At 41.5% G+C, this 12,929-nt stretch overlaps 1 protein-coding gene across 1 annotated transcript in view; it reads left to right on the top strand.

Moving 5' to 3' along the window:
* PHEX (phosphate regulating endopeptidase X-linked) overlaps positions 1 to 12,929 on the top strand; it is a 331,765-nt gene that overhangs the window by 132,687 nt on the left and 186,149 nt on the right. The window contains exons 4-5 of the mRNA XM_077480708.1: positions 3,411 to 3,497; positions 5,908 to 6,134. Of these exons, the coding sequence (XP_077336834.1) occupies positions 3,411 to 3,497; positions 5,908 to 6,134 (314 nt within the window). The remainder of the gene's footprint in view (positions 1 to 3,410; positions 3,498 to 5,907; positions 6,135 to 12,929) is intronic.

The following is a 12,929-nucleotide window of genomic DNA, read 5'->3' as shown; positions in this document are numbered from 1 at the left end:
GCAAGTAAACCCCATCCAGGACTGTGTTCCATACCTAAAGGGAGTGTTTGTCACATCAGACTTTCCTAGATCGTTACGATAAAAGAAATAAAGAATATCAACAAATATGCGCTAGATATACTGTATTTATTGGCGTAAAACACTCACTTTTTTCACCATGAAAATTGGTGCGCAAATAGCGTGTGCGTGTTATACGCCAATACAAAAAAATTTTTTTTCCCTGAAACATCCCTCTTAAAATGAATGTGCGTGTTATACACCTATAGGGTAATAAGGTTACTAGATGTGTTCAATGAAATTCAGGGACATCCTACTGACCAATCCCACTTTTAATCACGTCCACAAAATCTCTCACCCTTATTTGCAGCCACATTCATAAACTTTCACCCCATTTTAACATGACCTGAAGCAATGGCTAACATAATTTTGGAACAAGAGGCAGATATTCAACGTATATAGACAAAATAAACAGATTTCAAAAAGAAGGCTCAAAGATATGCATGCATAGTTAGGAGGAAGGTCCTGAAGGTATCAAATGCAACATGTATAGCAACCTGCCCACTTGGAGGTTTGGTCAATATAATGAGTGTCTACTCATGGTTTAAGGTTTGTAGTATGGATGTAAAATAAGCCTTAGCATTGGTGCCCTTGACAGCAGTAACCAACAGCACTGGTGTAAGTGACCACAATGACAGCCTCCATGTTTCTTTTAGGAAGCATTTACTTTAATTAACAGACACTTGTGGATTATATCTATGGCAGTGTGCCATTGTTTATATAGAGCAGTACAGAACTAATATTATTGGACAGGTCTATATAGGTTAGCATGCCTACGTTTGCTTCATTTTGTTCTATAAAGTAGATTATAGCTTCTCCCACCCTGCTGTCAAGACAAAATTATTCTATTCTGATATAATTTACAAGCAATTGAACTAAAAGGTTTGTCAAATAAGGCAAATAGCAATGAGCAAAATACATTAGCCCACACCAACAATAATAATAATCCCACAACATTGTTGGCAAAAGATGTTCCCTATAAGACAGCAATTCTTCACTTTTTAAATTCATGTCTACTTTAAAGAGTTAATAAGGCTATTTTTTTCCCTAAATTAAAATAGCAAGCATGTTATACTTATCTGCTCTGTGCACAGAGAGGCCTTTGAATCTTTTCTTCCCGAGCCCCCCACTGGTGATCATGGCTCCTCCTCTTCAGTGACTGCCCCCATAGTAAGCGCTATGAGATGGGCTGTGTGTCTCTATATACACATAGCGTGGCTCAGCCCAACCCCCCCCCCCCCCCCATGTCCAAAGATGAGAGAGTAGCGATGCTGCTCTTGGGCACAAAGCTAGATTGAGATTGGGCCCAGGTAAGTATTTAGGGGGGCTGAGTTTGCTAATCTTAATGCATTAAGATAAAAAAGGCCTTAAGCCTTTACAACCACTCTAAATCAACCCTCATAGCCTTATAAGAATAATTCACTTGGTCTTCCCTAAATTCTACCTTTAAATTGTTATTCATATCAGAAACAAGGAAGTATTGTTGCTATATTTTATATTAACAACTATATCTTTTTCTTTTTCTTTTTGAAGTGCAGGGTTTGAAAAGATATTAGCTTTATGTAAAATAAAAATTCTATACATACTAATATTAATCCCTCTTGTTGACAAATCAGCTATGGTAAGGCAATAAAGTAAAACAGTCAAGTATGTAAATACTCATTATTGTCTAGCTAACTCTAACAAACAAACACTCAACTTTAAAGTTATACATCTGCTGATTCACAAGTTGTCATCTTCCAATCCTGTAGGAGGCCGATGGTAAGATCTCCAGGCTATAGTTTCTGTCTCTTCTGTTTTTCAGCTTGGGGGTGTTTGCACTTCTAATGTAGTATAAAAGAGCTGAAAAATGTCCCGGTCCAGGTTGTGCATCACTGGAAGCCAAACCCAGAGATCTTTCCACCAACCTTCACCCGGAAAATAAATAACCATAACTGGAATCTATCAGAAAACTTAAAAGCATAGTATATGATTTATTTTTTTGTAGAATCATACCTACCTAAGTGCGTGCATCAGTTCGGTGCTGCATCTGTCCCCCGTCGGCTTTAACACAGTGAACCGAGCGATCTAGCACCACTGATCACTCGGTTCTCAGGGCTCCCTGAGCAGAGAGCTGCTGATTGTCAGTCACCACTCTCTGGTCTGCCCCCCCAAGCTCACTTGAGTGCTGGGCTGGGGAGAGAGTGGGAGGTACCGGCTCAGGCTGTCAGTTGCTCACTGAGAAGCTGAGCTGGGTGCGGTCCTGGCATGTGGGCGGATCACGACTCCATTGTCACTATCTTGCCCGAGCCTGAACCAGCTCTGTGACATCATCCGACAACAGGCTTTAGCCTGCTGTCTGCTAAAAATGGGTCACAGGAGTGCAGAACAAACTGAACTCCTGTAATCAATGGGAGAAGTACAGCCAAATGAGCTTTAATGCTAAACTCTGGTTTTAGTTTAGTGTTTATTAATATTCTATACTAAATCTATTTTTTGAGCAGTGTATAAACTTGAATTTAATGTCGTTTCAGCCATGTGCAAATATCTGTATGGCAACGTTCAGACTGGGAAAGGGAGGCAGCATAAGGAATCAATCAGCTGTATTGCAGTGCTCATTTACTAACAAGGAATATGTTGATAGGAAGAGAGACCATAGTGACATAGAGATTAGCCTATCAGTCTGCTGCTACTCCTTTCATTGTCCAGTCACAGACTGGGGAGGGGACAAGACTTGCAAGTGTTATCTGACTGCAGAAAATCAGAATTAGGTCCCCTGCCACAGGACTGTGCTGCGTGGCAGGGCTGTGTAAATCTCAGAACTTGACTGACAGAGATATAAATACCCTTTTTGGCATTAAATGGCTCCCATATATTTAGCTATTATCTGGGGATGAGCAGACTGTATGTTCAGAGCAGACTAATAATTGTTCTTATAACTATGTTCGGATTGTATTAACACATACCTTATTTAAAAATCTAAAAATAATTATAAATGAGTATATTTTGGATGCTGTAAGATGAGATAAAACATATTACACTTTGTAAACTGTCTTTTAATCAACTAGAGTATTGAGAAAAACAGTTTTCACTACATTATAAATCAGTTCTGTTACACTGTAGCATTGACTCCTTGCATTGCTTTAGTTAATGTCTTACATCCGGACCCTGATTTGTGCAAGGCAAAGCATTAGAAGTGACATATGATTCTGTTCAGCTGCCTCACCCATCAGAACAGAAGGGACATATTGATTGTGGTGTATTTAATTTGTTATGTCTTGTAGTATTGACATCAAGCTGCTTCATAGAGACCTGCATCGTGATGTTGTTATTGAGAGCAGAGGATAAAACCAACTGTTATTGTTTATTTTCAGCACTTCTCGAGAAACCCTTAAGCAAGAGGAGAGATTCAGAGGCTACGCAAAAGGCAAAGATATTTTACATCTCCTGCATGAATGAAAGTGAGTGCCTGGCCTTGGAGATCTATTTAGATCACAGTGTATATTTCCTTATATTAAGGTGACCGAGTTTTTAAAATGAAATCCGGGGAATTTTTTTTTTTTTATACTAGTAATGGTGGCAATCAGCGCTCTCTACCCATTGCCGCTGGCCCCTGCCTCACAGCCAGTCAATTTTTACTCTCCGGGCCCCAGCTACTACTGGGTGGGGAGCAGAGGAAAATCACTCTGCCAGGGAAGGCAAGGAGATAAGAGGGTAGGTGGCTGGCTGGGACTTTAGCCAAGGCAGAAGAACATGCAGGCAGAGCTGGATGGGCATGCCCCCGAAACTGGAGAAATATTCCCTCCACTCTGACCAGCACATGATCATCAGAAAGGGGCACAGATAATGGAAAAAAATACACTGCCCTAAGCTAGTAGGAGCGGCAGAGTGTGGGGGGGGGGGGGGGGTAATTCAGATTTTTCAGAGCTTTTTAAAAATTCTGCACTGACTATCTTCGAAATTGCCCCACCCCCTGTTCAAATCCAATCCAGGGACAAAACCGGGGACAGACTTGGTCCAGGGACAGTGTGCTCAATCTGGGGACTGTCCCCAGAAACTGGGGACGTCTGGTCACCCTACCTTAGATATACTGTATTTGAAAATGGATGCCCTTTGGCATTCTCCACCCATTTTTTCCCCTCAAATAACATTATCTAAATATTTCTGGAAAACTGAAACCAAAATTAACTAATTGAAGCAGCATGTGCTTTCTTTTGAATTGTTGGTGCAGTTCACCAATCAGTGAGGAGATGCATGCCTATTACCTGAGCTAGGGGATTTATAACTTGTATGGCTTGATGGTGTTGAGTATAAATATATAAAGGTTGTCTAACAGGCAAGAATAAAACCTAACAAAGGGCATCCCAAACAAACATAAAAAAGACACATCTGCTTATCTTATATTTGCAATAACATTTAGGCCTCATGCACACTGGACTTAGATGCGTTCCTTCAGCCATGTGTGCCGTGATTGACAGCTCCCCCACGCATGCTCAGGAGTGACGTCATCGTGGCTCCAGCCTGTCACAGAGGCAGAGACCGCAGACCTGGAAGGAAGTCCGGATGAATATGGACGCTGAAGGGCTTCGTTTTCAGGTAAGTTTCACATAATATGCTAATATACGATGCATATTAGCACATTATGCCTTTACCTTGCAGGTCCTAAAAAAAAAAAAAACAACCAGCGGTTTACAACTGCTTTAAAGACAATTAAACATTAGACTATGTTTAAAACGTGTAGATGGAGCATAAGAAATTGAAGTTGAGAAATAGAAACATAGGTCTTTACTTGCTGAAAAAGGTCTAATGAATGTAGTTCCATATCTAAGAACTAGTTGTTTTTGGGTTTTGATATTCTTTCACAACAGCAGTTCTAGCACTCCTTCCCGCAAATAAAATTGCCCTTCCTTGAATGTGTATTTAAGTTCTGTTAGTTAAAGTTATAGGCTAGCACCAGAAAGAGAAGCATACAATGTTAAAAAAAAACAAAAAACTGTCACCATCTTAAAAAATAAAAATGTAGGTAAAAACCACATAAAAATCAAATATTATTGCCTGCTTGAAGTGTTTTCCTTTCCATAAAAGATTTATTATTTACTCACAGTGTGCCTCTCATCCTCTGGGGAACTTCCTAATTGTTCTCTGTGCTGGCTCAGCACCTCTGCCTCTCCCTTTACCTCTCTACATAACCTTTATGTACCTGCGAAGGGGCAAATGGAAATACTATAGTGGCACTCGAGTGTGAGTTTTGAGTCTACAAAGATTACATTGAATATGGAAGAGCCCAGCAGTGGTTTCAGAGTTTTTGAATGTCTACACAAGTATATAAAATGCATAAAATGTGTTAAAGGCATTTGTAAAAAAAAAAATTGGAAAATTTTTGCTGGAACGATTGACCTGGCGACATGTTTTTTTTTAAAGTGTAAAGTGTAAGGACCTAAAACCAAATATTAACCAAATACTAAAAGAAAATAGGCTATTCAAACATCTTGTATGGGAGCAGCTGATTTAGATCACTCGATCAACAGACCAAACTCATATCCAGACTCAACTCAAAGACTGGGAGTGTGATGGTGAAAAATTATAATCAGGTCTCCCAGCTTATTGGCCACATAATGGGTTGATTTACTAAAACTGGAGAGTGCAAAATCTGGTGCAGATTTGCATAAAAAAACAATCAGCCTCCATTTTTTTGTTTGTCAATTTCTTATTGAACAAGATTAAGTTATAAGCTGATTAGCTACCATAAACAGCTGCACCAGATTTTGCACTTTCCAGTTTTTGTAGATCAACCCCACTGTGTTCATCAGAAGTCTATGGTATTGTAGCCCATTATACTATACATGTTATGCATACTTTTGTATTTTATAGGCCAAATAGAAGAAGCTGATGCCAAACCTTTGATAAAACTATTGAAACAGTCCTCCCTTCGCTGGCCAGTTCTCGAGTCTAACATCGGAAGTGAAGGAAAGTGGTCAGAGCGAAAGTTCAACTTTCTACAGACGATTGCAGAATTAAGGGCGCAGTACAGTACATCAGTGTTCATGCGTGCCTTGGTGGGGACAGATGACAAATTGTCAAATAACTTCATTATAAAGGTAAGACGTTTGGTTGAAGCATATCACTATTAGTATTTTTGTTTTGGTTTCCTGCAACGATTCTTATGGCTTAAAGTGGATTTCCACCCAAAAGTGATTCCTCCCCCCTCCGGTGCCACAATTGACACCTTTCAGGGGGGAGGGGGGACAGGATACCTGTCTTTGACAGGTATCCTTTCCCAATTCCAGGAGCCTCAGCCGTAGCTATTGACGTCACGGCTGGGGCTCCCTCCTCCTCCCTCCCCCTTCCCCTGTCGCCGCGCCAGTAGGAGAGAGGAGCAGCCTCACGCATGCGCAGTAGGGTTCCCGGCGTGAAGCCGAAAGGCTACACTGCCAGGTACCCTTACCCACAATGGCAGCGGTAGCACCCAACAGCTGATGGAAACATCAGCTGCGGTGCCGACATTGCTGGACTCCAGGACAGGTAAGTGTCCTATTATTAAAAGCCAGCAGCTCCAGTATGTGTAGCTGCTGGTTAAAATTTTTTTTACCTCCACTTCACCTTTGGGAACACGTTACAACATGTTTTTAGGGTAAAACATGTAACATGTTCCCAATGCTGCAGCCACCATATCTGCACAACAGAGAGATTGATCTTAGCACATGTGCCCCTTCCATTTGCTGTCTGGGCTTTCCGTGTGCCCCTTTACTCCACAGTTCTGCTGGCTTCCCTCCTCTCCTGTCGGCAGCTTCTACATGCACACAGGGGGATACTTCAGGATGGAGAGCAGGGGAAGGAGCCAGTAAATGTAATTTACTGGCCCCTTCCTTTCCTGAATTAACACAGTGAGCAATCACTACCAATCAATGGTGCATCTGTTCACCGCTGAAGCATAGTAAACTGTATTTACTATGCTTCAGTTTGTGGATGAGCAGGAACCCTCAGAGCGCTTCCTTTTCATTCATCTGTGAAGCTGAGGCTGCAGAGAAAGAGACTGATAAGTCTATGTCCTCAGTCACTTTCGACCGGGGGGCCCTGTCAGGTAGGCTTATGGGGCCCTGTGATTTCTAACAGCAGCCCTGCCTGTGACAGCAGTGCAGGGAGAAATTCCCCTTACTGACTGTCACTTTTTGAAATGAGTGTGGCCGTATGGGGCTCTGCCCACATGGCAGTGAAACTCATTCATACAGCTGTGTGTGTGTGAATGAACTACAAGCCCCGACATCCTTTGCGCCTGTCGGCTTGTAGTTCTCAATAAATTACCACGTTTCTGTTGAGCACTGTGGTAGTTAATTGATTCTTCCTGTCTGTATCTGCTTGCCCGTATGGGATTTTCGTGCACACAGATATACTGACAGATCTATAGGAGACCTGCATGGCATCAACAGTCTGCTGATCGCTGGTGCAATGTTTCCAGGCTTGAAAAAAAATATATATTTTTTTTTTTTTTTTTCTTTTCAAAAAAGTGCACTTATCCTTTAACTTGTCCTCCTTTAACAATTATCATTCTGAATGTGTGCAGTATTATTGATAGTCCCCACTTACATTGTCACCAGTCTAAGATGACTAGCTTCCAAAGGTGACTAGTTGACAACCAAGTATTTGTTCTCATGTTGTCTCCCAAACATGGCATTACACTTTCAGCATGCAAGCTGAGTATTTTCTTATACTGGTGGTGTTGCCAAACTCAGTCCAATAGTAATGTAATTGAGATGCTTAAAGGCTGCCAATTTTTTTTTAAATTACATAACTTTTTCCTATTTATTGTTTTGGGCTTTATTGTTGCAATCCTGCTTTCATCAAGAAGCCCCTTTGTTCTTGGACCTGAATGGCATGAATCCACACTGTTAGACCCACACCGACCAGTTGCTGTTGGGAAGATTTGGGGAAGTTTGAGGAAGTTCAAAGCCTGCCTGAGAACTTGGAACTGGAACGTAATCTCTGTTCTTGTGATGCAATCCAGATGTAGACTTTTCCTTACATTATTAAGAAAATGATATTTCCCTAACTGTTAAACCCCTATCTGTTTGCCCTAGTGACCATTATTACTAGGACAGAAAAAAATGGGGGGTCCAAAACTTTATATTTGTGTTTGGAATGAAAAAGAGGTTCTTCTCTATTTCTGTTTCAGTGACAACTGCTTGAAAGGGGTTTAACCTCATTTTGGAGTGATTTATTTTATTTTATTTTTTGTCTCTAAAAAGTCAAGAGAAGGAAAATTTCTCCAGTGAGACAACAGACAGCTAAATAAAAACCTGTAAGCTTTGGTTTTAGATTATGTAACCCCCGTACACAAACATGTTTCTCCGCTAGACTGGGCTTATTTTGTGGGCTGCATATTTGCCTATCTGTCTTTGTTCTGGCAGCATGCTGCATTGTGTGCTCCCAGCAGTCAGAGCAGCAGAGTCGGAGGTCTCACCGAGAGCCCCAGGGCCTGTAATAATTATCGGAACCCGGAACTCCTGATTCTGGGTCACCTGATCACTAGCCTCTGATTAGCTATCATAGTGATCAGTCACTGTGAAGCCTGCCCCTGTGTTTTCTCTCTCTGAATGGAGGAGAGAGATACATTGTATCTCTCTCTCTCTTTCCTTGCAGATAGAGAAAAAAAAAACTGTGTGTAAAAAAAGAAAAGAAAATGTAATAATAATAACAAAATAATAAAATTAAAAAAATACCTAGATCAAGGTTTGATCTAGGTCAGTGCCAGGGTTAGTGTCTTGGGTCAAGGCTAGGGTCAAGGGTCAGGGTCAGTATTTTTTTAGGCAGGATTTTTTGTAAAGTTAGTATCAGTTAGTGTCAGTGTGATGGGGTATAATTCACCTGGATGCACAAAGTAGTTGTGATGATATGTACGGTTTTACTAACACATGTCAAAGTTGTAAAATTGTGCTTAGGCATTAACCCTTAGGCATGAATGGGTTAAAGTGAAACTGTGCTTTGCCGGTATATAGAAAAACTATTTATTTCTACCTGGAAATACAATTTAACCACTTGCCGCCCGCCCTATAACAAATTGACGGCGGCAAAGTGGTTGCATAATCCTGATCGGACGTCATATGACGTGATCAGGATTATGAGCCGCTGCGTGCCCCCGGGGGCGCATCGCGGCGATCGTTGTTGCGGGGTGTCAGTCTGACACTCGGCAACTACGATCTCGGTAAAGAGTCTCCGACGGAGACTCTTTACCACGTGATCAGCCGTGTCCAATCACGGCTGATCACAGTGTAAATAGGAAAAGCCGGTAATCGGCTTTTCCTCACTCGCGTCTGTCAGACGCGAGTAGAGGAGAGCCGATCGGCTGCTCCTCTGACAGGGTGGGTCTGTGCTGATCGATTATCAGCACAGCCCCCCCGAGGATGCCCACACTGGACCACCAGGGACACCACCAGACCACCAGGGATTCCCAGGACAAGGTATGCCACCCTAGACCACCAGGGATTCCAGTCAGTGCCACAATGGATGCCAATCAGTGCCCATAATGGATGCCAATCAGTGCCCACAATGGGCATCACTGATTGGCATGCATTATTGTTTGGCACTGATTGGCATCCATTAGTACAATATATTATAATACAATGCCGCCTATCAGTACCCATCCATGCCACCTATCAGTGCCCATCCATGCCCACCTGTGCCGCCTACCCATGCCCACCTGTGCCGCCTACCCATGCCCACCTGTGCCGTCTACCCATGCCCACCTGTGCCGCCTACCCATGCCCACCTGTGCCGACTAACCCATGCCCACCTGTGCCACCTATCCATGCTCATCCATGCTAATCCGTGCCAGCTATCAGTGCCAATTTGTGCCACCTATCAGTGCCCATCCGTGTCGCCCATCCGTGTCGCCCATCAGTGCCGCCCATTAGTGCCGCCTATCAGTGCCACATATCGGTGTCCATCAATGCCACCTCATCAGTGCCACTTCATTGGTGCCACCTTATCATTGCCCATCAGTGTAACCCCATCAGTGCCCATCAGTGAAGGAGAAAACGTACTTATTTGCAAAGTTTTGAAACTGAAACAAAAAAAAAACATTTTTTTTTTCAAAATTTTCGGTATTTTTTTATTTGTTTAGCAAAAAATAAAAACGGCAGAGTTGATCAAATACCACCAAAAGAAAGCTCTATTTGTGGGAAAAAAATGATAAAAATTTCATTTGGGCACAGTGTAGCATGACCGCGCAATTGTCATTCAAAGTGCGACAGCGCTGAAAGCTCAAAATTGGTCTGGGCAGGAAGGTGTTTAAGTGCCTGGTATTGAAGTGGTTAAAATGTATACACAGGAAAGAAAGAGTATGAATCAAAACAATAGTGTAGAAGGTAATCAAACCCTTTTTTAGGGCCCATTCACACTAATGAGCCACGCAAAAGGCTGTTGGTATGTGTTTGGCACTGCACTACTGGTTATTGCGCAGTCATGCAATGCTGTACCCAAACTAAATTTATATAAATTATTTCACACAAATAAAGCTTTATTTTAGCGGCATTTGATCACCACTGGGTTTTTTCTTTTTTGGGATTTAAACGAAAAAAAATACTGAACATTTTGAAAAAAATATATGTTTTTTTACTTTGTGCTATAAAACATTTCAAAAGGGCACATTTTGCTGAAATGGGGGAATCTTTAAAAAAAAAAAACAAATAAAAAAGGTTGGACTAAAATGTAAGGAGTCAGTAATCAGTGGGCACTGTTAAAATATACCATCCGGGAGGCAACTAGATCATATGTCAGGCATATTAGTAAGACTAAATGGAAATAAAAGCCAATATGGTTTACAAAAGAGGTAAGTAAGGTAATAAAGAAGAAAAAAATCAGCATATAGGAGATTCAAGGAAATAAATAAAAATAGACAAAAGGAGACCAAACACGTTATCAGTGCTGCCAAAGCACATAAAGAGGAGGAAATTGCTAAATTTAGGAAGAAAGGGAACAAAACTTTTTGGGTACATCAGTGACGAAAGGAAAAATACAATGGGATCACTAAAATGAAAACTGGGCACAACACTTATATTGAGGGAGACCTGGATGTAGCAAGTAATTTAAACAATTACTTCTGTTCAGTCTTTTTAGAAATAAATTGTGCTAACAATAACAAATTTGCGGATCATATTTGTTCTTGTAATGAAGGATTTCTAGAAACAGAGGTAACAGAGAATCTGTCTCGGTTAGAGTACCTATGTTTTTGAGCATAGTTGAGTCTTAGCCTTGTTTCCATGTCCTATGAATGAAAACATAGGAACTGGGTTTGCAGAAAAATGGCAGCAGGTGCTTTGGACTGATGAGCCAAAATTTGAAAGCAGGAGGCAGTTTGTTCGCTGAAGGACCGGAGAGTAATGAGCGTCTGCAGGCAACAGTGAAGCGTGGTGCTTACAAGTTTGAGGCTGCATTTCTTCAAATGAAGTTGGAGATTTGGTTGATTCAGGGGTTGGGCTTGGCCCCTTAGTTCCAGTGAAGGAAATGCTTAAGGCATCAGCATACCAAGACATTTTGGACAATTTCATGCTCTCAACTTTGTGGGGACAGTTTGGGGATGGCCCCTCCCTGTTCCAACATGACTGCGCACCAGTGCACAAAGCAATGTCCATTAAGACATGGATGAGTCAGTTTGGGATGGGGGAACTTGACTGGCCTGCACAAAGTCCTCACTTCACCCCCATAGAACACTTTTGGGATGAATTAGAGAGGAGACTGCGGGCCAGGGTTTCTCATCCAACACCAGGGCCTGACCTCACAAATGTGCTTCTAGAAGAATGGTCAAACATTCCCATAGATACACTCCTAAATCTTGTGGACAGCCTTCCCCGATAAGTTTAAGCTGTAATAGCTGCAAAGGATGGACCAACTCAATATTGAACCCTATGGACTATGACTGTGATTCCATTAAAGCTCATGTGCATGTAAAGGCAGGCATGCCAATACTTTTGACAATATAGTGTGTGTGTGTGTATGCATGTATATATATATATATATATATATCTATATATATATATATATATATATATATATATATATATATATATATATATATATATATATATATATATATATATATATATATATATATATATATATATATACAGTGGTGTGAAAAAGTGTTTGCCCCCTTCCTCATTTCCTGTTCCTTTGCATGTTTGTGACACTTAAGTGTTTCGGAACATCAAACCAATTTAAACAATAGTCAAGGACAACACAAGTAAACACAAAATGCAATTTGTAAATGAAGGTGTTTATTATTAAAGGTGAAAAAAAATCCAAACCATCATGGCCCTGTGTGAAAAAGTGATTGCCCCCCTTGTTAAAACATACTATAACTGTGGTTGTCCACACCTGAGTTCAATTTCTCTAGCCACACCCAGGCCTGATTATTGCCACACCTGTTCACAATCAAGGCATCACTTAAATAGGAGCTGCTTGACACAGTAAGGTCCACCAGAAGATCCTTAAAAGCTACACATCATGCCGAGACCCAAAGAAATTCAGGAACAATTGAGAAAGAAAGTAATTGAGATCTAGCAGTCTGGAAAGGGTTATAAAGCCATTTCCAAAGCTTTGGGAATCCAGCGAACCACAGTGAGAGCCATTATCCACAAATGGCGAAGACATGGAACAGTGGTGAACCTTCCCAGGAGTGGCCGGCCGCCCAAAATTACCCCAAGAGCGCAGCGACGACTCATCCAAGAGGTCACAAAAGACCCCACAACAACGTCCAAGGAACTGCAGGCCTCACTTGCCTCAGTTAAGGTCAGCGTTCATGCCTCCACCATCAGGAAAAGACTGGGCAAAAATGGCCTGCATGGCAGAGTTCCAAGGAGAAAACCACTGCTGAGCAAAAAGAACATCAAAGCTCGTCT

Source organism: Lithobates pipiens, unplaced genomic scaffold, assembly GCF_037356315.1.
Source record: "Lithobates pipiens isolate NorthernLeopardFrog02 unplaced genomic scaffold, aLitPip1_a1.2 Scaffold_16, whole genome shotgun sequence".
Lineage (NCBI taxonomy): Eukaryota > Metazoa > Chordata > Amphibia > Anura > Ranidae > Lithobates > Lithobates pipiens.
The sequence above is the reverse complement of the archived record's forward strand: the minus strand, read 5'-3'. Positions and strand labels throughout refer to the sequence as shown.